We start from the raw sequence: 26,979 nt of genomic DNA on the forward strand, positions 1-26,979 counted from the left end.
CTATTATATATATATATATATATATATATATATATATATATATATATATATATATATATATATATATTAAAATTAAAATGTAATTCAAGTATTTAATCAAATAATAAAAACCTAATGCTTTTATTTATTAATAGCATACTAATAAAAATGTTAAATACAATTTAATTAAAATATTTAACAACAAAATAAATAAAATAATAAATCACATTTAATTTAACTATTAAATATAACACTTGTATTTATTAATAAAAGAGTAATAATAAGTATTGAATAAATTGTAATTTGAATAGTTAATAAAAAAAATGAAAAAATAATATTAAATTAAATATTCAATTTACAATTTATTCAATATTTTTTTTATTTTATACTATTCATAAATACAAGTGTTATATCTTTATTATTTTTATTAAATATTTAATTTAATATTTTTATCGTTATTTTATTAATAATAGAATTGAATAAATTGTACATTGAATATTTAATAATAAAAAAAAGACAATTGTGTGTGTGCATATATATATATATATATATATATATATATATATATATATATATATATATATATATATATATATATATATATATATATATATATATATATATATATATATATATTATTTGTATTATTATTTTATTAATAATAAATAAAAGAGTTATATTTTTTTTTATTGTTGTTAAATATTTGAATTACATTTTATAAAGAAATTGTAAAAATGGGAAAGATTAGTCTTTGTCTTTTTTTATTATTAAATATTCAATGTACAATGTATTCAATTTTATTATTATTGCTCTTTTATTAATAAATACAAGCGTTATATTATTATTATTCTTATTAAATATTGAAATTAAATTTTATTTAAATTTTTTATTGCTATATATAAAAATTTAAATTGAATTCAAGTATTTAATCAAATAATAAAAACCTAATGCTTTTATTTATTAATAACATACTAATAAAAATGTTAAATACAATTTAATTAAAATATTTAACAACAAAATAAAATAATAAATCAAATGTTATTTAACTATTAAATATAACACTTGTATTTATTAATAAAAGAGTAATAATAAGTATTGAATAAATTGTAATTTGAATAGTTAATAAAAAAAAAAGAAAAAAATAATATTATATATTTTTTATTAAATATTCAATTTACAATTTATTCAATATTTTTTTTATTTTATACTATTCATAAATACACGTGTTATATTTTTATTAAATATTTAATTTAATATTTTCATTGTTATTTTATTAATAATAAAATTGAATAAATTGTACATTGAATATTTAATAATAAAAAAAGACAATTGTGTTTATATTATTTGTATTATTATTTTATTAATAATAAATAAAAGAGTTATATTTTTTTATTGTTGTTAAATATTTGAATTAAATTAAAAAAAAAAAAAAATGTAAAAATGGGAGAGATTAGTCTTTGTCTTTTTTTATTTATTAAATATTCAATGTACAATTTATTCAATTTTATTATTATTGCTCTTTTATTAATAAATACAAGCGTTCTATTTTTATTATTTTTATTAAATATTGAAATTCAATTTTATTTAAAAATGTTATTGCTATTTTATTAATAATAAATAAATGCATTATTATTCAGTGAAAATGGACAGTGTCTGAGTTTCGTTGGGCTACACCGCACCCCAACATTCAGGGACAATGTGGGGTGAAATCTGATGGATGGTTTTAGAACTCACCCCGATGGCGATGAGGATGGGCAGACGGATGATGAGCCAGTAGTTCATATTGTAATTTCTGGTCCAGCATCTGCAGAGGAGACAGAAGGCGTTATAATTCACGGCGACACCCCAATCCCACGTGGTGAGAGACACGAGGTGAGAGACACGTGGTGAGAGACACGTGGTGAGAGACACGTGGTGAGAGACACGTGGTGAGAGACACGTGGTGAGAGACACGAGGTGAGAGACACGTGGTAAGAGACACGAGGTGAGAGACACGAGGTGAGAGACACGTGGTGAGAGACACGTGGTGAGAGACACGAGGTGAGAGACACGTGGTAAGAGACACGAGGTGAGAGACACGAGGTGAGAGACACGTGGTGAGAGACACGTGGTGAGAGACACGAGGTGAGAGACACGAGGTGAGAGACACGTGGTGAGAGACACGTGGTGAGAGACACGAGGTGAGAGACATGTGGTGAGAGACACGTGGTGGGAGACACGTGGTGAGAGACACGTGGTGAGAGACACGTGGTGAGAGACACGAGGTGAGAGACACGTGGTAAGAGACACGAGGTGAGAGACACGAGGTGAGAGACACGTGGTGAGAGACACGTGGTGAGAGACACGTGGTGAGAGACACGAGGTGAGAGACACGAGGTGAGAGACACGTGGTGAGAGACACGTGGTCAGAGACACGTGGTGAGAGACACGAGGTGAGAGACACGTGGTGAGAGACACGTGGTGAGAGACACGAGGTGAGAGACACGTGGTGAGAGACACGTGGTGAGAGACACGTGGTGAGAGACACGTGGTGAGAGACACGTGGTGAGAGACACGAGGTGAGAGACACGTGGTGAGAGTCACGTGGTGAGAGACACGTGGTGAGAGACACGTGGTGAGAGACACGTGGTGAGAGACACGAGGTGAGAGAAACGAGGTGAGAGACACGTGGTGAGAGACACGTGGTGAGAGACACGTGGTGAGAGACACGTGGTGAGAGACACGTGGTGAGAGAAACGAGGTGAGAGACACGTGGTGGGCTCATGTAAAGCTCCGGCAGGTATAATTCCATCAGTATAATGACTTTCACGCCATCAGATGATCTGATACTTCTCCAACCAATGAGAACCATACTACCGACGCGTTTCACTTTCACATTGACCTAAACGCAAACTCTTCTCCTTCCTCGGCTTCATGGTGGCGCGGCTTCCCCTGCATCTCCTCCCTCCCCCTCCTAGGTGGTCAATAGAATCTCCCTCTCCTTTTGGCCAATCAGGTGATGGGGTCTCAGACCGGGAGTAGAGTTAAGCGGACACCTGGATGTTCGGGTTCGACGGGTTCGGCCGAACTTCGGAAAAAAGTCAGTTTTTGCTGGTCACAGACCGGGCCATTTTGCTGGTCACAGACCGGGCCACTTTTTTTGCGATTCGGCACTGCATCGCTTTAACTGACAATTGCGCGGTCGTGCGACGTGGCTCCCAAACAAAATTGGCGTCCTTCTTTTCCCACAAATAGAGCTTTCTTTTGGTGGTATTTGATCACCTCTGCGGTTTTTATTTTTTGCGCTAAAAACAAAAATCGAGCGACAATTTTGAAAAAAAAAAAAATATTTTGTACTTTTTGCTATAATAAATATCCCCCAAAAAATATATATAAAAAAAAAAGTTTCCCTCAGTTTAGGCCGATACGTATTCTTCTACCTATTTTTGGTAAAAAAAACCGCAATAAGCGTTTATCGATTGGTTTGCGCAAAAGTTATAGCGTTTACAAAATAGGGGATAGTTTTATTGCATTTTTATTATTATTATTATTATTTTTTTTACTAGTAATGGCGGCGATTAGCGATTTTTTTCATGACTGTGACATTACGGCGGACACATAGGACAATTTTGACACATTTTTGGGACCATTGTCATTTTCACAGCAAAAAGTGCTATAAAAATGCACTGATTACTGTAAAAAACTGACAATTGCAGTTTAGGAGTTACCCACTAGGGGGCGCTGTAGGGGTTATGTGTGACCTAGTAATGGCGGCGATCAGCGATTTTTATCGTGACTGCGACATTATGACTGACACACCGGACACTTTTGGCGCTATTTTGGGACCATTGTCATTTATACAGCGATCAGTGCTATAAAAAAATGCCCTGATTACTGTGTAAATGACCCTGGCAGTGAAGGGCTTAACCACTAGGGGGTGCTGTAGGGATTAAGTGTGACCTAGGGAGTGATTTGAACTGTGGGGGGGGCTATGTGTGACGCGACACTGATCACCGCTTCCGATTACACGGAGTGTAGATCAGTGTCCTGTCACTGGGTAAAGCGGGGAGATGATTGTTTACATTATCATCTCCCCGTTCTATCCCTCCGTGAGACGATCGCCGGTATCCCCGCAGCAATCGAGTCCACAGGACCCACAGGTTCTGGGTCGCGAGCGTGCGCCACCGGCGCCTGCGCGACCCCACGGCGGCATCTTAAAAGGGGACATACCTGTACGCCCATATGCCTGTCTGTGTCATTCTGCCGACGTAAATAGGCACGTGGCCGTCCATAACCACTTAAGGACCGCCTCCTGCAGATATACGTCGGCAGAATGGCACGGCTGGGCACAAGCACGTACCTGTATGTCCTCTTTAAGTGCCCAGCCGTGGGTCGCGGGACCCGCTCGCCGCTGGAGTCCCGCGATCGGTCCCCGGAGCTGAAGAACGGGGAGAGGTGAGTGTAAACACAGCTTCCCCGTTCTTCACTGTGACAATGTCATCGATCGTGTGTTCCCTAATATAGGGAAAGGCGATCAATGACGTCACACCTACAGCCACACCCCCCTACAGTTAGAAACACAGATGAGGTCACACTTAACCCCTTCAGCGCCCCCTTGTGGTTAACTCCCAAACTGCCATTGTCATTTTCACAGTAATCAATGCATTTTTATAGCACTTTTTGCTGTGAAAATGACAATGGTCCCAAAAATGTGTCAAAATTGTCCGATGTGTCCGCCATAATGTCGCAATCATGAAAAAAATCGCTGATCGCCGCCATTAGTAGTAAAAAAAAATATATTAATAAAAATGCAATAAAACTATCCCCCTATTTTGTAAACGCTATAAAGTTTGCGCAAACCAACCGATAAACGCTTATTGCGATTTTTTTTAACCAAAAATAGGTAGAAGAATACGTATTGGCCTAAACTGAGGAAAAAATCGTTTTTTTTAAATATATTTTTGGGGCATATTTATTATAGCAAAAAGGAAAAAATATAGGGCTAGATTCAGAGAGAGTTACGCCGGCGTATCAGTAGATATGCCGTCGTAACTCTGAATCTACGCCGTTGTAAATTTAAGCGTATTCTGGAAACCAGATACGCTTAAATTAGGCTAAGATACGAGCGGCGTAAGTCTCCTACGCCGTCGTATCTTAGGGTGCATATTTACGCTGGCCGCTAGGTGGCCCTTCCGTTGATTTCGGCGTAGAATATGCAAATGAGCTAGATACGCCGATTCAGAAACGTACGTCCGCCCGGCGCATTTTTTTTTGCGTCGTTTACGTCAGGCTTTTTCCAGCGTAAGGTTACTTCTGCTATACGAGGCGTATCCTATGTTAAGTATGGACGTCGGGACAGCGTCGAATTTTGCGTCGTTTGCGTAAGTCATTCGCGAATAGGGCTTTGCGTAAATTACGTTCACGTCAAAAGCATTGACTATTTGCGACGTGATTAGGAGCATGCGCACTGGCATACGTTCACGGACTGCGCATGCGCCATTCATTAGAGACGTAATTTACGCGGGGTAATGTTTTATTTACATAAAACACGCCTACCTCTTCAGAATTTGAATTCAGCGCGCTTACGCCGGCAGATTTACGCTACGCCGCCGTAACTTAGGGCGCAGGTTCTTTGTGAATCCAGCCCCAGCCTCACTAAGTTACGGCGGCGTAGCGTATCTGAGATACGCTACGCCCGCACAAAGTTACGGCGGGCTATCTGAATCTAGCCCTCAGATTTTTTTTTTCAAAATTGTCGCTCTATTTTTGTTTATAGCGCAAAAAACAAAAACCGCAGAGGCGATCAAATACCACCGAAAGAAAGCTCTATTTGTGGGGAAAAAAGGACGCCAATTTTGTTTGGGAGCCACGACGCATGACCGCGCAATTGTCAGTTAAAGTGACGCAGTGCCGAATCGCATAAAACTGGCCGGGTCCTTTACCTGCGTAATGGTCCGGGTCTTAAGTGGTTAAGCGGTTAAAAAAAAAAAAAAAATGAATGGTGAACTAAAGTGAAGTTGGAGTTTATATCTCCTGCAGGCTGAATGTGCGCCCTTTGTTGCCGCGTTGTTAGAACTGATACTTTGTAACAATTGTAAAGTGTAGCTGACGACGATCCGTTACGCCGCGGCTCACCCCGGGGGAGTCAATTTACCAAGAAGCAAATGTATTTTCTTTGTTAACCTTACAATGAAATTTAGAAATCATTGGTTTCCCGCGGTGCGGGAAAGTGCTCAGAACTTTGCCGCCGATTGTAAAAAAAAAAAAAAAAAAAAAATCTTTATGGTGTTTTTTTTTTTAAAAAGAATGAAAATATCTAAAAGGGACGCGATAGAGGAAGCCGAGCGTCTCCGCTGAAGCCGAACGCCAAGCTGCAGTTTTTTTGTGAATTTTTTTTTACTTTTTTTTAATAATAGTTTCCCCTCGAAATAAAAGTGGAACTTTACCCCTCCCCCCCCCTAACGACTTTCCCATAATATTTCTCCCCCCCTCCTCCTTTAACCACTTGCTTACTGGGCACTTAAAGCGGAGGTTCACCGAAAAATGGAACTTCTGCTTTTCGGAACCCCCCCCCCCCCCCCCTCCGGTGCCACATTTGGCACCTTTCAGGGGGGAGGGGGTTGCAGATACCTGTCTAAGATAGGTATTTGCACCATAGGTGTGCGCAGCCTATGGCATTAGGGTGTGCACCCCAAAGCGCAAACCTATTTGCATGTGTATATACAGTATACTGATGGTGTCAGCAGAGCGGTGGACGGTGTCAGTAGGGCAGTGGACAGTGTTAGTAGTTTTTTATTTTTATTATATATTTATTTTATTTTAGGAGCCCCATTAGGGAGCTTTGGTGTATTTCTTTGCACTACTGCATGTTGAAAGCAGTATATTCCAGTGTGTTACTGCACGTTTAATGCAGCATATTTCTGTGCATTAGTGCACGTTTAATGTTGTATATTTCGGTGTGTTATGTGCCATTTAATGCTGTATTTTTCTGTGCGTTACTGCATGTTTAACGCAGTATATTTTGACGCAATCTGCACCACACAGGGTGATTAGGGTGTGCCCAGGCACACCTGGCACACCCTGTGCGCACGCCTATGATTTGCACCCACTTCCAGGAATACAGTCAGGGCCACCATCATGAATTGTGGGGCCCCTTACACAGCTTCAGGCATGGGCCCCCTGGAGCAGAGAACCGGGGGGGGGGGGTGCTGCCGCCTGAAATTGAGAAGCGGGGGGGGGCTGCCGCGAACTGAGAAGCAGGGGGCCCTTTACAAAATAAAGAAAAATATATATAAAATAAAGGGTCCGGGGCCTGCGGACCTCTGGGCCCTTTAATAAAAAGAAAAAAATAAATAAATAATATATATACAAAATATATATATTTTTTTTTTTTCAAAAAGGGGGTTGCCATCTGGGGCCCTGGGGACCTCTAAGCCCTTTAACCACTTGAATACCAGCCGCATGTAAAATGACGGCTTCACAGTGGCTCTGAAAACTCAACAGGACGTCAATTGACGTCCTGGATTCCTCCGGCCACTGGGGGGCGCGCGAGCCAGGCACCCACGATCAGCAGTGACAGAGCAGGGACGTGGATCTGTGTGTGTAATGATGGGGTGTAAACACAGAGCTCCACGTCCTGTCAGGGAGAGAGGAGACGGATCTGTGTCTCTTGTACATAGGGACACAGATCGGTCACCTCCCCCAGTCACCCCCCTTCCCCCACAGTTAGAACACACACAGGATACACATTTAACCCCTTCCTCACCCCCTAGTGTTAACCCCTTCAATGCCAGTCACATTTATACTGTAATTAGTGCATATTTATAGCACTGATCGCAGTATAAATGTGAATGGCGCCAAAAATGTGTCAAAAGTGTCCGATGTGTCCGCCATAACGTCGCAGTCCCAATAAAAAAATCGCAGATCGCCGCCATTACTAGTAAAAAAAATAAAAATAAAAAAAATAATAATAATAATAATTCGGTCCCATATTTTGTAAGCGCTTATTGCGATTTTTTTTTTTTTTTATTATTTTTTTTTTTTACCAAAAATATGTAGAAGAATACGTATCGACCTAAACTAAGAAAAAATTTGTTGGAAAAAAAAAAAATTTGGCTATTTATTATAGCAACAAGTAAAAAATATTGAATTTTTTTTCAAAATTGTTGCTTTTTTTGTTTTATAGCGCAAAAAAAAAAAACGCAGAGGTGATCAAATACCACCAAAAGAAAGCTCTATTTGTGGGGAAAAAAGGACGCCTATTTTGTTTGGGAGCCAAGTCACACGACCGCGCAATTGTCAGTTAAAGCGACGCAGTGCCGGAAGATGAAATTTCACCTGGTCAGGAGGGGGGTATATGTGCCCGGTATGGAAGTGGTTAATAATAATAATAATAATAATAATAATAATAATAATAATTATAATATATAAAAAATGAAAGAAATAAAAGAAATATTAAAAAAAAAATTTTTTTTTTTATAAAAAAAGGGGGATTGTCATTCGGGGCCCTGGGCATCTCCGGACCTCTAAAAAAAAATGTGTCCCTTTAATAAAAAATACATTTTTTTTTTAATAAATAAAAAAAAGGGGGGGTTGCCATCTGGGGCCCTGGGGGCCTCCGGGCCTCTTGCAGGTGTACTGCCTGTACCCCCCTGAATAAATAAATAAATAAAAATAATAATAATACAATTAAAAATAATAATAATAATAATTATAATAATACATTTAAATAATAATAATAATAATAATAATAATAATAATAATAAAAAACACAAAAAAATTGTAAAAAAAAAACAATTGTAATAAAAAAAAAAAAACTACTGACACCAACCTCTGCCCCACTGACACTGTCCATTGCCTTACTGCCCTATTTATATTTAGACACAGGCATGTATGTTGGAGCTTTGGGGTGCACACCTATGTATCAGGTTGAGGTCAGGACTCTGTGCAGGCCAGTCAAGTTCCTCCACCCCCAAACTCGCTCATCCGGTGTCTTTATGGACCTTGCTTTGTTACAGGTGACCCCCCTCCCCCCCTCGACTCCATGTGCTTGATTTTTACTTATAGAATGATCCCCGATTTGCTGGCGGCGTACCGATAAGGACTTTGATTAGTGTTATCCCAGCTGTTTTTTTTTAATGCTGCGGCACAGCCGGTGTTTTCGGCGGAGACGTTCTAATTGTTTTATTCTCCCCGGGCCTGACACCGCGATGATAACGAGTCTAATTTTCAGAAATGCTCATTATTGCTAATTTATTTATACAGCGCGAGTGAGGAGAGGCGGATCCGGCGCGGAGGAGGAGAAGCGCCGAACCTGCGGGAACATCTATAATTGGAGATCATTGTAAACTATCGGAGCGTCGCGAAAATATTATTTCTTCTCATTTCCTGCAGACGCAAAGCCGCGGCGGATAACCCTGGGATCTGTGGATGGAAGGTGTGCCAAGACTTTTTTTAGAGGTTTATCTATTGCATAATAATATTTGACAGTTTCACAACCGACCAACAGGTGGCACTCCAATGCCCCTTTTTATAGGTCTTCCCACTTCCTCCTTACAGTAGATAGAAAGCCAATCACTGAGATCTTCATATAACCTTCAACATGTAAACTTAATTTCAAAGGTCATTTTTAAATCTGCAGAATCCCTGATGATAAAGGATTCTTATCTGGTGACAACGCTCTGTCCCTGTCTCTCTATTGTGCTCCTGCGTTGTCACTTAGGCTCTCGATGGAGTGGTTGAGCCAATACATATTACATAAGCATGGTCCAATGCAGGGGCGGCTGGTGCTCAATTTTCTTTGGGGGGGTGGGGGGGGCAGACACCACCCCCCAGCCAGCCCACCCCTAGTCAGCCAAGCACCCCTCACCCCCCGCTTCGATCGCCCGCCAGGCCTCCCGCCAGCCTTGCATTTACCCAATCCAGGTTGCAGCTTCAGCGGCTCCCCCCCCCCACGCCGTTTCCACACCTGAGTCCCGGCGGCCGATTCTCCTCCCGACCAATCAAGACATAAGACTCGTGGCCAATGGGGTCTTAGGACTCCTGGCCAATAAGGTCTCAGGACCCGCTTCCTGATTGGCCTGGAGGAGAAACAGGAAGACATAGCGAATATTAACCGTTTTGCCAACCATTGCACGACTATATACGTCGGTAGAATGGCATGGACAGGTAGATGGGCGTATATATACGTCCCCTTTAAGAAGCGCCATTGTGGACACGCGCGTGAGTGTGATCGCGGGGACCCGCTGACTCGATGTTTGCCGGGAGTCCGGCGATCGTCTCACGGAGAGGAAGAACGGGGAGATACCGATGCAGGGGCCCGGATTGCAACCCCCCTTTTTTTATAAAAAAAAAAAAATACATTTTTTTATATTATTTTATTTCTTTTTTTTTCTTTTTATTTCTTTTTTTTTATATATATATATATTTTTATTAAAGGTCTCAGAGGTCCCCAGGGCCCTGGATGGCAACTCCCCTTTTTTTAATTTTTTTTTTTAAATGTTTATTTTTATTTTTTTTATATATTTTTTTTATTTATTTTTTATTAAAGGGCCCAGAGGTCCCGGATGGCAACCCACCTTTTTTTGTAATTTATTTTCATAAAAAAAAAAAAAAAAATATTAAAGGGCCCAGAGGTCCCCAGGGCCCCAGATGGCAACCCCCCTTTTAAAAAAATATATATATATATTTTCTTTATTTTTTTCTTTGGCTACCCTCCTTTTTTTATGTACATATATGTTTCCTTTTTTTTGTAAAGGGCCCCCCGCTTCTCAATTCGCGGCAGCCCCACCCGCTTCTTGATTTCACAATTTCAGTTCTCTGCTCCAGGGGGCCCATGCCTGAAGCTATGTAAGGGGCCCCATAATTCCTGATGGCGGCCCTGTACCGATGTAAACAAGGCATTTCCCCGTTCTGCCTAGTGACAGGACACTGATCACATCTCCCTGTAATCAGGAATCGGTTACTGAACAAAATAAATGGCAGAATAAAAAAAAAAAAAACGTTGTTAATTTCTAGGATTATTCGTAGAATTGTCGTGTTTGGCGAGCGCAATCCTTTCGATCCCTTCCTATGTGGGTGACCTCTGTCTAGCGATAGCAACTCTCAGATTCATTTAAGATTTTTTTTTTTTTTTCTAAAGTTCTAAAAATTGGAGGTTTGATATTTCGGCGGAGATGCGACAATACTCCAGATTGGGGACGAGGCGTCCGTCACTCTCACAAAACTCGTCCTTTGCATTTCATCAGCTTCATTACCGCCGGCCTGAATATTGATGACGGGCGCTGCGGCTCTAATCACCTACAACCGCAATCAGCTTCAGACGTGGGGGCGCTGCGGTCGCCCCTTCTGAAGTGCGCAGTCCGGCGGGCCGACAAAGGAAATTGATTAGCAAGAAGAATTATGGGGCAGAATATTTAATAAAGCGGAAGGTCCGGTTAAAAAAAAAAAAAAAAAATTAAAAGTCAGCAGCTACTAACACTGTACCTGCTGACTTTTATGAAGGAGACTTACCTGTGCAGGGCGCCCCATGATGATGGCAGCCGAAGCCGAGCCAACGCTCGGGTCTCGGCTGCCCCGCCGCCATCCTCGGTGAGGGAATTTACACAGTATATATAATATATATATATATATTAAACAAATTACATACTATCAGTGTCCCTGAGCACCGCCACACCAGTTAAATGATGACACTGTACTGCACTGATGACATGTGAAAAAAAAAAAAAAAAACAATGTGACTCTATAACTGTCCTACAGACTAAATAATATTCACTGGCCCGGATTCAGTAACAATTGCGCTTTTTTTACGGAGGCGCAGGGCAATGTTTTTGCCCTGCGCCCCCGCAATTTTTTTGCGCTGCCCTCGATTCACGGAGCAGAAGCTCCGTAAATTGCGTGGGCGCTCGGGCAAAATGCCCAGTGTAAGCGCGCACAATTTAAATGATCCCGTAGGGGGCGGGAATCATTTAAATTCGGCGCGTTCCCGCGCCGAGCGTAGAGCGCATGCTCTGCCGGGAAACTTTCCCGACGTGCATTGCGGCAAATGACGTCGCAAGGACGTCATTTGCTTCAAAGTGAACGTGAATGGCGTCCAGCGCCATTCACGATTCACTTACGCAAACTACGTAAATTTCAAATTTCGCGACACGGGAACGACGGGTATACGTAACATTGGCTGCCCCTGCTAATAGCAGGGGCAGCCTTACGCGAAAGATGCCGTACGGAAATGACGTAAACTTCGTACGCAGGGCTCGCGCAATGTTGTGAATCGGCGTTAGTATGCAATTTGCATACTATACGCTGACCACAACGGGAACGCCACCTAGCGGCCATCGCAAGAATGCAGCCTAAGATATGCGGGCATAAGAGCCTTATGCCACGCATATCTTAGGCTGCAGTCGCCGTAACGAGGTTCCAGAATCAGGAGCACTCGTTACGCCCGGGCAAGTAAGCAATTGCGCTGCGTAACTATGGTTACACAGGCGCAATTGCTTCTTGAATCCACCCCACTGATTTTGGGTATTTTCACCAAAGAAATGTAGCAGAATACATTTCGGCCTGAATCTATGAAGAAAGATTATTTATTTGCAAAATTTTGTAACAGGAACAAATAAATTTTTTTTTTTAATTTTATTACATTATTTTAAAAAAATAATAATAATTTTTTCATTTATTTAGCAAAAAAAATAAATAAAACCCCCACGGTGATTAAATACCACCAAATCAAAGCTCTATTTGTGGTAAAAAAAAATTATAAAAATGTATTTTTTTTTTACAGCGTTGCATAGCCGCGCAATTGTCATTTAAAGTGTGACGGTGCTGAAATCTGGAAATTGGCCTGCGCAGGAAAAGGGGGGGGGGGGGGTGAAAGTGCCCGGTATTGAAGGGATTAAATAAGTGCACATTTTTTTTGTTTTTAAATAAAAAATAAATATTGTGAAAAAAAATATATATTATTTTTTTTTCTTCTACTTTTCCTCCTAATTCTTCACCGCCCTCTCCTTTTTCCTCATCCTTCCTTACCTCACCTTTTTCTCTCTCCTTTCTTTTTTTTCTTTTTTTTGAGTGAAAGAGCTATATATTTGAGGATATACAGGGGGGTTTATTTATGTGCCTGGGGGGGGGGGGGGGGGGTGTGAAAGTGCCCGGTATTGAAGGGGTATTGAAGGGGTTAAACAAGTGTGCATATTTTTTTTGTTTTTAAATAAAAAAAAATTATTGTGAAAAAAAAAAATATTATTTTTTTTTCTTTTTCTTTTCTTCCTAATTCTTCACCGCCCTCTCCTTTTTCCTCGTCCTTCTTTACCTCACCTTTTTCTCTCTCCTTTCTTTTTTTTCTTTTTCTTTTTTATTTAAAGTGAAAGAGCTATATATTTGAGGATATACAGGGGGGTTTATTTGATACGTGTTTGCAATTTTTTTTTTTTTTTTGTGTAATACATATAGGGCCAGATTCACAGTCGAGATACGACGGCGTTTCTCCTGATACTCCGTCGTATCTCTCAGAGTATCTATGCGACTGTTTCATAGAATCAGTTACGCATAGATATCCCTTAGATCCGACAGGTGTAATTGTTTTACACTGTCGGATCTTAGGTTGCAGTACCGCGGCCGCCGCTGGGGAGAGTTTGCGTCGTAAACCAGCGTCGGGTATGCAAATTAGTAGTTACGGCGATCCACAACGGTTTTTCGCGTTCGCTACGTCGCTGCTAGTCTAGTTTCCCGTCGCAAAGTTAGTCGTCGTTTTAGGTGCCCTAACTTTACACAGCACACGTATGTGCTGTATAAAGTATGGCCGTCGTTCCCGCGTCGAAATTTAAAAGTTTTTCCTTCTTTCATAAGACGTCCGGTAATACGGAAGTACGCTACGCACGTCGCCGTTCGAAAAAATGACGTCACTTCGCGCAAAGCACAGCGGGAAATTCAAAAGGGAGCATGCGCAGCAGGTCCGGCACGGGAGCGCGCCTAATTTAAATGGCACACGCCCCTTTGAATTATACGGGCTTACGCCGGAGGCCGCCGGCGTAAGTTTTCACGCAAGTGCTTGGTGAATCAGGCACTTGCGCTGAAAACTTACGGCGGTGTAACGTATCTACGATACGTTACGCCGCCGCACTTCTACGTGAATCTGGCCCATAATTTTTTTTTTTTTTTAATTGTCTGTATTTTGTAATGAAAAATATGAATAAAGGAGAATTAATAATAAAAAAATAAAAAAATACAAACATGGCTCTGGCAGTGAAAGGGTTACAGGTACAGGAGGGGACCCAAGAGAGGACAGGGAAGCTGGCACTTTAGCGTTGCAGCATGAGGGGACACCCTGGATCATGTAATCCGACTCGTATTTCAGGGATTATGAATTGCGGAACATTCTGCTGACGGATGAACCGCGAGAAGACGATATTAAACCTCCGAAGTCCTTCTAGTCAGAGAAGCTCTTGGAAATCCTAATTATATAACGAGATTAACTGCGTCCGGCGACACCTGCGTCCGCCGCAAAGCCGCTCAGTGGGGGGGATTATGTTTCGCCGAAACGCGTAATTAATTTTACAAGGATCCACGTCTCGAAGCCGCCATTATACTACAAAACAAATAAAGAGCCGACGCTGGAAATGACCCCCCCCCCCCAGTGTTCGTTACATAAAAAAAAAACACATTTACAGAACAAAGTCGCGCAATTATGATTGCGACCCGCGATGATTTGATGATAATTTTGCAGAAGGAGAGCGGCTGGATATTGAGATATTTCCCGCATTTCTTTTTATTGTCATTGAGAATTGCAGTTTATTGGAGATTTAGGAGGCTGTGGGGCGATTATATATTACCCTCAGTATCACCCCGGGGCAATTAAATCCTCACATAAAGCGATCACGCGCCAGGTGGGGGGGGGGGCATACTAACTGGCCTCCGATATCCGAGTCTATCAGGAACATTCCGTCACTTATCCTAATAATTCCCCTTTATAGTCTCACAATCCATCAATCCAATTGCCATCCACAGGCTTTGGAAATCGCAACAATGCCGCCGCTCTCAACCTCCTTCTACCTCATTCAGGATCAGTGGGAATAACGCCCCCCCCCCACCCCCCCACCCAGTACATTGGTGGTTAATGAAAATAATGACTCCCTTACATTGGTGTTCTGTGCGCTCTGCACGGTCTCTGTGCTCTGCATGCTCTGCGTAGTGGTGTGCTCTGCTTGGTTTGCATGCTCTGTATGGTCGCTCGGCACACATCGCTCCCCATGTTGAGGGCATGTGGCCTGGTACGGTTCAGGAGAGGGGGGGCCCCTTTACCAATTCACATAGGGGGGGCCAGGATCTGGGGGTCCCCTTTATTAAAGGGGTCTTCCAGATTCTGATAAGCCCCCCGCAACCACCGGCAATGGTTGTAGGGATGAGGCCCTTGTCCCCATCAACATGGGGACATCCTCCCCATGTTGAGGGCATGTGGCCTGGTGCGGTTCAGGAGAGGGGGGGGCCGCACTCTGTCCCCCCCTCTTTTCTGCGGCCGGACAGGTTACGTGCTCGGATAACGGGTCTGGTGTGGATTTTTGGGGGAACTCCACGCCATTTTTTTTTTTTTAATTTGGGGTGGAGTTCCCCTTAAAATTCACACCAGACCTTTCATCATGAAAAAAAACGAAATTTTTTCAACTTCATCATTAACTACTTGCTTACTGGGCACATATACCCCCTTCCTGACCAGAGGACTTTTTGCGATTCGGCACTGCGTCGCTTTAACTGACAATTGCGCGGTCGTGCAACGTGGCTCCCAAATAAAATTGGCGTCCTTTTTTTCCCACAAATAGAGCTTTCTTTTGGTGGTATTTGATCACCTCTGCGGTTTTTATTTTTTGCGCTAAAAACAAAAATAGAGCGACAATTTTGAAAAAAATTCAATATTTTTTACTTTTTGCTATAATAAATATCCCCCAAAAACATATATACATTTTTTTCCCCTCAGTTTAGGCCGATACATATTCTTCTACATATTTTTGGTAAAAAAAATCGCAATAAGCGCAAAATTTATAGCGTTTACAAAACAGGGGATAGTTTTATTATTTTTACTACTAATGGCGGCAATCAGCGATTTTTTTCGTGACTGCGACATTATGGCGGACACATCGGACAATTTTGACACATTTTTGGGACCATTGTCATTTTCACAGCAAAAAATGCATTTAAATTGCATGGTTTATTGTGAAAATGACAATTGCAGTTTGGGAGTTAACCACAGGGGGCGCTGTAGGAGTTAGGGTTCACCTAGTGTGTGTTTACAACTGTAGGGGGGTGTGGCTGTAGGTCTGACGTCATCGATCGAGTCTCCCCTATAAAAGGGATCACTCGATCGATGACGCCGCCACAGTGAAGCATACGGCTCTCCCCGTTCTTCAGCTCCGGGGAGTGATCGCGAGGGGGCGGCTAGAAACGAATAGCCGCACCCTTGTCCCGGATCGCTCCCCGCGGGTTTCCGACCGCCGCATGTAGCGGGGGGGGGTCCCGATCGAACCCCCAAACCACGTCTAGGCAGGGACGTACATGTACGCCAATGTGCCTGTCCGTGCCATTCTGCCGACGTATATGTACATGCGGTGGTCCGGAAGTGGTTAAAATCCACACCAGACCTTTCATCATGAAAAAAAACGTCATTTTTCCAACTTCATCATTAAAAATGATGTTGCCCACACACCATCGTTTTTGAAAAATGATGAACAAAGCGACGGCACTCTAAGGCCTTGTACACACGATCAGTCCAAACTGATGAAAACGGACTGATGGTCTGATGTGCCTACACACCATGGGCCAGATCCACGTAGCGCGGCGCATATTTCGGCCTGGGGCGTAGCGTATCTCTGATGCACTACGCCGCCGTAACTTAAAGCTTTTTTTTTTGCATCCTCAAAGAATTTGCGCCATAAGTTACGGCGGCGTAGTGTAACTTTGGCGGCGTAAGGGCGCGCAATTCAAATGGATGTGATGGGGGCATGTTTTATGTAAATACGTCTTGACCCAACGTAAATGACGTTTTTTTTTTTCAACGGCGCATGCGCCGTCCGTGGGGGTATCCCAGTGCGCATGCTCGAAATTAAACCTTAACAAGCCAATGCTTACGACGGTGATGTCATTCTACGCAAAGCCCTATTCGCGAACGACTTACGCAAACGACGTAAACATTTTCAAAATTCGACGCGGGAACGACGCCCATACTTAACATAGGATACGACTCATATAGCAGGGGTAACTATACGCCAAAAAAAGCCGAACGCAAACGACGTAAAAAGATGGGCCGACCGGACGTACGTTCGTGGATCGCCGTATCTAGCTAATTTGCATACTCGACGCGGAAATCAACGGAAACGCCACCTAGCGGCCAGCGTAAATATGCAACCTACGATCCGACGGCGTACTAAGACGTACGCCTGTCGGATCGAGCCCTCATTCAGTCGTATCTTGTTTTGTGGATACAAAACAAAGATACGACCGGGGAACTTTGAAATTACGCGGCGTATCAATAGATACGCCGGCGTAATTCGTTTGTGGATCTGGCCCCATCAGTTCAAAATCCGATCGTGTCGTAAAACACGACGACGTGCTGAAAAACACGAAGTTCAATGCTTCCAAGCATGCGTCGACTTGATTCTGAGCATGCGCGGGTTTTGAACCGATGCTTTTGCGTACTAACCATCGGTTTTGACCGATCGGTCATCAGTCCATCAGTCTGATTTTAAAGCAAGTTCTAAAACTTTGGACTGAAGGACAAAAGTCTGATGGGGCGTACACACGGTCGGTTTGGACCGATGAAACTGAACCTCGGTCCGTTTTCATCAGTTTGGACTGATCGTGTGTACAGGGCCTAAAGGGGAAGTTTTATTCGCCGTGAGGCTGCTTTTAGCTGGTTACTTGTTAGTAAAAGACGATTTGCGCTTTTTTGTCTGTTACAGCGTGATGAATGTGCTATCTCCATTATGAGTGGTAGTTTTACCTCCCGTCTCATAACTTGCTTCTGGGCATGTGCGGGTTTAAAACGTCGTTTTTGCCCACACACGATCATTTTTTACGACACAAAAAATGACATTTTGAAAAATGACATAAAAAATTGAAGCATGTTTGGGAGAAGACGGAAAACGATGTAAAGTCCACACACGATCATTTTAAATGACATTTTTAAAAATGTCATTTTTTTTCATCACAAAAAGTGATCGTGTGTACGGGGCATTAGGGTCTGGAATGGATATTTGGGGGGAAACCCACGTCATTTTTTTTTAAAATTGTCGGCGGGTTCCCCTTAACCACTTCCGGACCGCCGCATGTACATATACGTCGGCAGAATGGCACGGACAGGCACATTGGCGTACCTGTACATCCCTGCCTAGACGTGGGTCGGGGGTCCGATCGGGACCCCCCACCGGTACATGCGGCGGTTCCCGTGGTTTCAGGAGCGATCCGGGACAAGGGCGCGGCTATTCGTTTCTAGCCGCCCCCTCGCGATCGCTCCCCGGAGCTGAAGAACGGGGAGAGCCGTATGTAAACACGGCTTCCCCGTGCTTTACTGTGGCGGCGCATCGATAGAGTGATCCCTTTTATAGGGAGACTCGATCGATGACATCAGTCCTACAGCCACACCCCCCTACAATTGTAAACACACACTAGGTGAACCCTAACTTCTTCAGCGCCCCCTGTGGTTAACTCCCAAACTGCAACTGTCATTTTCACAATAAACAATGCAATTTAAATGCATTTTTTTGCTGTGAAAATGACAATGGTCCCAAAAATGTGTCAAAATTGTCCGAAGTGTCCGCCATAATGTCGCAGTCATGAAAAAAATTGCTGATCGCCGCCATTAGTAGTAAAAAAAATAAAAAAAATAAAACTATCCCCTATTTTATAAACGCTATAAATTTTGCGCAAACCAATCGATAATCGCTTATTGCGATTTTTTTTACCAAAAATAGGTAGAAGAATGCGTATCGGTCTAAACTGAGGAAAAAAAAAATTATATATGTTTTTGGGGGATATGTATTACAGCAAAAAGTTAAAAATATTGAATTTTTTTCAGAATTGTCGCTCTATTTTTGTTTATAGCGCAAAAAATAAAAACCGCAGAGGTGATCAAATACCACCAAAAGAAAGCTCTATTTGTGGGAAAAAAAGGACGCCAATTTTGTTTGGGAGCCACGTCGCACGACCGCGCAATCGTCTGTTAAAGCGACGCAGTGCCGAATTGTAAAAACCCCTTGGGTCATTTAGCAGCATATTGCTCCGGTCCTTAAGTGGTTAAATGACATTTTTAAAAATGTCATTTTTTTTCATCACAAAAAGTGATCGTGTGTACGGGGCATCAGGGTCTGGAATTGATATTTGGGGGGAACCCCACGTAATTTTTTTTTTAAATTGACGGCGGGGGTTCCCCTTAATATCCATACCAGACCTGAAGGGCCTGGTAATTGAATTTGAGGGGACCCCCACGCTTTTTTTCTTTTTTTTATGAATGAATTCCTGGGAGCCGACAATTCATGAATAGAGTCCGGTTTAAATTACTTTTTTTCCTTTCAGAAATGACACTTTGTGCAGGGACAGTTCTATGTACGGGAAACATGCGCTATTTCAGCTATTTCACAGGCATTCTTTACACCTCCCCTAGGTATGAAATTTAAAGGAATATTTCACTTTTATTGTTTCACTTTTAGCATTATTAAAATCACTGCTCCCGAAAAAACAGCCATTTTTAAAACTTTTTTTTGCATTGATGTTTCCTGGGGCAGGACCCGGGTCCCCAAACACTTTTTAGGACAATAACTTGCATATTAGCCTTTAAAATTAGCACTTTAGATTTCTCCCATAGACTTTAACAGGGTGTTCTACGGATTTTCGAATTTGCCGCGAACACCCCAAATTGTTCGTTGTTCGCCGAACAGGCAATGTTCGAGTCAAACTTGAAGCTCATCCCTAATGACTAGATTGTCATCACATTTCGTACTATTTCCATCGATGTCGTGTCACCGGCAGAAACCAAGGTGACAACGTCTGTAAATAGTGTTAAAAATTCATATAATCGGCACAGCGGGGTAAACACAGAGCAGCAAAGGTCCTATTTACTAACAGCAATAGGGTTCCGCTAAATGAATCCGGTGAAGTATCGCTGCCCGATATTGAAGCTTATTAACCACTTCAGCCCCCGGAAGAATTTACCCCCCCCCCCCTTCTTGACCAGAGCATTTTTTTACGATTCGGCACTGCGTCGCTTTAACTGACAATTGCGCAGGCGTGCGACGTGGCTCCCAAACAAAATTTAACGATTGGTTTGCACAAAATTTACGCAGGTGCCCGGGACAGACCTGCAAAATGCGGGACTGTCCCGGGCAATCCGGGACACGTGGTCACCGTAGGACGTAGGTGGTGGTGATGGACATGGTGGTGCCCATGGTGGTGGTGCCCATGGTGGTGGTGCCCTTAGTGGTGGTGCCCATGGTGGTGGTGCCCATGGTGGTGGTGGACATGGTGGTGGTGGTGGACATGGTGGTGGTGGTGGTGGTGGACATGGTGGTGGTGGTGGTGGACATGGTGGTGGTGGTGGACATGGTGGTGGTGGTGGTGGTGGTGGACATGGTGGTGGTGGTGGACATGGGGGTGGTGGTGGTGGACATGGTGGTGGTGGACATGGTGGTGGACATGGTGGTGGTGGTGGACATGGTGGTGGTGGTGGACATGGTGGTGGTGGACATGGTGGTGGTGGTGGTGGTGGACATGGTGGTGGTGGTGGACATGGTGGTGGTGGTGGTGGACATGGTGGTGGTGGTGGACATGGTGGTGGTGGTGGACATGGTGGTGGACATGGTGGTGGTGGTGGTGGACATGGTGGTGGTGGTGGACATGGTGGTGGACATGGTGGTGGTGGTGGACGTGGTGGTGGTGGACATGGTGGTGGTGGGGTGTGGGGTGTGGGAGGGTGGCAGAACGGTCAATGGCCTATGAAGAGACATGGTGGACTAGTGGACCAGCTAAAATGCACAAACAGCCAATCACTAACAGCCAGGCACAGACAGCGCAATTAGAGTGTCAGGAACTAACCCATCATCTTCATAGAGGTACTTGACTACACCCCAGGGGAAGACAAACAGCATCGGGACACCTGAGGGGGAGAAGAGAGAGAGAGAGAAGAGACAATCACTGGAATACCAGAAAGAGCGAGAGAGACACTGAAAGAGAAGGCAAAGAGAGACGTCACTTACTAAGGAAAGAAAATACAGAGACAGGGAGGTCTGGTGCATCAAGAGCATTTAAAGGAAAACTCAACTTTTGTTTAAAAAAAAAAAAAATATATATATATTAAAAAGATAAAAATGTAGCAACCTGAAGGAGGGCTGTGCACCATTGGTACACAGAATGTAATCTCCTGCTGGTGTGATTGGCTCACAGATTTTCCCAGAAGTCGGCAATAAGATACTTTTAGGCATCCCCTGCAATAGGACTTTCAGGGCATGGGTGAAATACTTCTAAAGGGATGCAGACCCCGCGGCTTTTCTCATCAGAGCACACAGAGTGCACCGAGTGATTATAATGAACCGGACCCTCCCATTTAGAATCCCTCTGCACAGAACATGGGGAAAGAAGGAAAGAAACGGCTATTTCTTCAGAGCAAAAAAAGGTAGGAATTTGCTACAAAGTTACAATCATCGGCATAACTAGAAACTTCAGGGCCCAGGGCAAGAAATCATGAAGGCCCCCCCTGGCTTCCGGTCGGTGTCCTTCCCACTGATCACAGGGGCCCTTTACTCCCATCGTAGGACCCTTTATTAGGGTTCTGCAGGGGGCCCCCATTCCTTCCGTCCTGGGCCCCCCACGTTGACAGAATGGCAGGGTCCAGTTGCAAGTGCAACCTTTGCGATCCCAGTAGTTCCGCCACTGGTGTCAGAAGTTTTTTATTTTTGTTATTTTATTTATTGTTTTTTTACCATTTTCTTTTATTTATTTTTTTACAGTTTCATTTTTTTTATTATTAAAGAAAAAGTGGGGCTGCATTCATATACAAAAGTGGGGCTGCATTTATATATACAGCGGGGCTGCATTCATATACAAAAGTGGGACTGAATTTATATACAAAAGTGGGACTGAATTTATATACAAAAGTGGGACTGCATTAATATACAAAAGTGGGGCTGCGTTCATATATACAGTGGAGCTGCATTCATATGTACAGTGAGGCTGCAATGATGGGCACTGATGAGGCTGCATTGATCTCTTGTACCATGTCTTCAGTCTCTGACCATCCCTTGTACCATGACCATCCCTTGTATCACGTCTGCAGTCTCTGACCATCCCTTGTACCACGTCTGCAGTCTCTGACCATCTCTTGTACCACGTCTGCAGTCTCTGACCATCTCTTGTGCCATGTCTGCAGTCTCTGACCATCTCTTGTACCATGTCTGCAGTCTCTGACCATCTCTTGTACCATGTCTGCAGTCTCTGACCATCCCTTGTACCATGTCTGCAGTCTCTGACCATCCCTTGTGCCATGTCTGCAGTCTCTGACCATCTCTTGTACCATGTCTGCAGTCTCTGACCATCTCTTGTACCATGTCTGCAGTCTCTGACCATCCCTTGTGCCATGTCTGCAGTCTCTGACCATCTCTTGTACCATGTCTGCAGTCTCTGACCATCTCTTGTACCATGTCTGCAGTCTCTGACCATCCCTTGTACCATGTCTGCAGTCTCTGACCATCCCTTGTGCCATGTCTGCAGTCTCTGACCATCTCTTGTACCATGTCTGCAGTCTCTGACCATCTCTTGTACCATGTCTGCAGTCTCTGACCATCTCTTGTACCATGTCTGCAGTCTCTGACCATCCCTTGTGCCATGTCTGCAGTCTCTGACCATCTCTTGTACCATGTCTGCAGTCTCTGACCATCTCTTGTACCATGTCTGCAGTCTCTGACCATCTCTTGTACCATGTCTGCAGTCTCTGACCATCTCTTGTACCATGTCTGCAGTCTCTGACCATCCCTTGTACCATGTCTGCAATGGAGGGTGCAAACACTTTAGTTTGAAGCGTCTTTGAATAACGGCTCAACTGCTGTTCTGTGACAGAAACAAAGCGCCATTCACTAACATTCATCGCTCTCCGCAAAATTTATAATCTCCCAGACAGGCGTTTTTTTAGCGACTCATCCATCAGTTTGGAAAGGATTTACTTTAGGAATTAAAGCATTCAATACAAATTAAATTAGAAATGTATGCGGAGCGCGATGATCGTATCAAAGGATTGCTTCATTCCAAGGGATTGGCTTCATCCATAACTCCCTCCGTTATAAAAGGTGACAAAAACCGAGACTAATCGCAGGCGCTGAATGATTTTAGCGATCGGCGGCGTGTCGGGGCGGCCGGGAGGAATGGTGGTAACAAGTCTAATTGTCAGTTAAAGCACAAAAACAATTATATAAACAAGGAATGAAGAACCAGAGAACATCGAGAGCATAAAAATTGATCGCCCGTCGCTAATGGAATCGGAGGGCGAGAACTACATGAGTCGTAATCATTGGGGGATGGGCAATATACCCGACCTTGATTTAGCCACAAAAATTGTACCCCAAATTGGTACCTAATTTCACTATAAATAACCCCCTCGTAAAACTAGCTGTGTTGCACAGTGGTGGCAGGAGCTCAACATTTTTGGGGGGGGCGCAAACGAAAAAACAAACAAAAAAAACCAATTGCAGCCTCACTGTGCCCATCAAATGCAGCCACTGTGCCCTTTAATTGTCGCCACTGTGCCCTTTAATTGTCGCCACTGTGCCCTTTAATTGTCGCCACTGTGCCCTTTAATTGTCGCCACTGTGCCCTTTAATTGTCGCCACTGTGCCAAATGATGCCACTTTGCCCTTTAATTGACATCACTGTGCCCATTGTCGCCACTGTGCAAATTGATGCCACTGTCACTGCGTCCATTGCCTCTATGGACGCACCGGCATATTAGTGCCACCTCATCAGTGTCCATCAGTGCAGCATATTAATGCCACCTCATCGATGCCCCTCAGTGCAACATATTAGTGCCACTTCATCAGTGTCCATCAGTGCAACATATTAGTGCCACCTCATCAGTGTCCATCAGTGCAACATATTAGTGCCACCTCATCAGTGCCCATCAGTGCAACATATTAGTGCCACCTCATCAGTGCCCATCAGTGCAGCATATTAGTGTCACCTCATCGGTGCCCATCAGTGCAACATATTAGTGCCACCTCATCAGTGTCCATCAGTGCAACATATTAGTGCCACCTCATCAGTGTCCATCAGTGCAACATATTAGTGCCACCTCATCAGTGTCCATCAGTGCAACATATTAGTGCCACCTCATCAGTGTCCATCAGTGCAACATATTAGTACCACCTCATCGGTGACCATCAGTGCAACATATTAGTGTCATCTCATCAGTGCAGCATATTAGTGCCATCTGATCAGTGCCACCTTGTCAGTGCTCATCAGTGCAGCATATTAGTGTCACCTCATCAGTGCCGCATATTAGTGCCACCTCATCAGTGCCACCTCATCAGTGCCCATCAGTGCAACATATTAGTGCCACCTCATCAGTGCAGCATATTAGTGCCACCTGATCAGTGCCACCTCGTCAATGCTCATCAGTGCGGCATATTAGTGCCACCTCATTAGTGCAGCATATTAGTGCCACCTTGTCAGTGCTCATCAGTACCACCAAAAAAAAGTTATATTTGTGTGAAAGAAATGATAAAACTGTCCTATGTGTACAGTGAAGCACGACCGCGCAATTGTCATTCAAAGTGTGAGAGCGCTGAAAGCTGAAAATTGGCCTGGGCATGGGGGAGGGGGGTAAAAGTGCCCGGTATTGAAGAGGTTAAATGAACGTCTTTCCCTTTAAGACTGATGGTTTTTCCTCTTTTTAATCATGCAAGGCGCACCTCTGACATCACACGACTGGTTTCCCGGGGCGATCGCCGCGTTTATCGCTGTGCAGACGCTCCTCGCGTTACTTAATGTAATTTTCCTAAACGGTAAAATCTTCCCGCCGCCGCCGCCCCCCGGGATCTCATTTCACGTCTTTCATAATTAAGTGTCTATTATCTTCCCCGGCGTCTCTTGTTGTGATTATAGAACGTCGCTGCCGGCTGCTGGTTTCCGTTCTGTAATCGCCCCTCCCCCTCCTTTGCTGGGTTCCCCCCCCCCTCTTAGATGAATGGCGCTGAGCCCGGCGGCTTTGTGCGCTGCGATCAGTCACAGCGAAGGACGGCTCTGCGTCTCCTTAATGGGAGTTCCGGGAATCCGCGCCGCTTTCTGCCGAGTGAAAAACATTCCCAGGGTGTGATGAGGAATCATTCCAACCGCCGGGCCGCGCCGCTGTCCTTGCCGGGTCCCCAGAGCTTAGAGGACGTCCCCCAACCAAGGAGGACAAGGATACGGGACAAGGACACGAGACAAGGACACGGGACAAGGACACGGGACACGGGACACGGGACAAGGACACGGGACAAGGACACGGGACAAGGACACGGGACAGGGACATGGGACACGGGACAAGGACACGGGACAAGGACACGGGACAAGGACACGGGACAAGGGACAAGGACACGGGACAAGGACAAGGGACAAGGACACGGGACAAGGACACGGGACAGGGACACGGGACAGGGACACGGGACAGGGACACGGGACAAGGATACGGGACAAGGACACGGGACAAGGATACGGGACAAGGACACGGGACAAGGACACGGGACAAGGACACGGGACAAGGACACGGGACAAGGACACGGGACAAGGACACGGGACAAGGACACGGGACAAGGATACGGGACAAGGAAAGGGGACAAGGACAAGGGACAAGGATACGGGACAAGGACACGGGACAAGGACAAGGGACAAGGATACGGGACAAGGACACGGGACAAGGATACGGGACAAGGACAAGGGACAAGGACAAGGGACAAGGATACGGGACAAGGATACGGGACAAGGACACGGGACAAGGACACGGGACAAGGACAAGGGACAAGGATACGGGACAAGGACAAGGGACAAGGATACGGGACAAGGATACGGGACAAGGATACGGGACAAGGATACGGGACAAGGATACGGGACAAGGACATGGGACAAGGACACGGGATAAGGACACGGGACAGGGACACGGGACAAGGACACGGGACAGGGACACGGGACAAGGACACGGTACAAGGACACGGGACAAGGACACGGGACAAGGACATGGGACAAGGATACGGGACAAGGACACGGGACAAGGACACGGGACAGGGACACGGGACAAGGACACGGTACAAGGACACGGGACAAGGACACGGGACAAGGACATGGGACAAGGATACGGGACAAGGACACGGGACAAGGACACGGGACAAGGACACGGGAAAAGGACACGGGACAAGGATACGGGACAAGGACACGGGACAAGGACACGGGACAAGGATACGGGACAAGGACACGGGACAAGGACACGGGACAAGGATACGGGACAAGGACACGGGACAAGGATATGGGACAAGGACACGGGACAAGGATACGGGACAAGGACACGGGACAAGGAAACGGGACAAGGACACGGGACAAGGACAAGGACACGGGACAAGGACACGGGAAAAGGACACGGGACAAGGATACGGGACAAGGACACGGGACAAGGACACGGGACAAGGACACGGGAAAAGGACACGGGACAAGGATACGGGAAAAGGACACGGGACAAGGACACGGGACAAGGACACGGGACAAGGACACGGGACAAGGACACGGGAAAAGGACACGGGAAAAGGACACGGGACAAGGATACGGGACAAGGACACGGGACAAGGACACGGGAAAAGGACACGGGACAAGGATACGGGACAAGGACACGGGACAAGGAAACGGGAAAAGGACACGGGACAAGGATACGGGACAAGGACACGGGACAAGGACACGGGACAGGGACACGGGAAAAGGACACGGGACAAGGATACGGGACAAGGACACGGGACAAGGAAACGGGAAAAGGACACG

General features: G+C 44.5%; 1 protein-coding gene across 1 annotated transcript in view; it reads right to left on the minus strand.

The window, feature by feature from the left end:
* Positions 1–26,979, minus strand: part of GLP1R (glucagon like peptide 1 receptor) — a 164,799-nt gene that overhangs the window by 32,166 nt on the left and 105,654 nt on the right. The window contains exons 7-8 of the mRNA XM_040347860.1: positions 21,028–21,088; positions 1,714–1,783 (exon numbers count right to left, since the gene is read on the minus strand). Of these exons, the coding sequence (XP_040203794.1) occupies positions 1,714–1,783; positions 21,028–21,088 (131 nt within the window). The remainder of the gene's footprint in view (positions 1–1,713; positions 1,784–21,027; positions 21,089–26,979) is intronic.

The sequence above is a fragment of the Rana temporaria genome, chromosome 4 (genome assembly GCF_905171775.1).
Source record: "Rana temporaria chromosome 4, aRanTem1.1, whole genome shotgun sequence".
NCBI classification, from domain to species: Eukaryota; Metazoa; Chordata; class Amphibia; order Anura; family Ranidae; genus Rana; species Rana temporaria.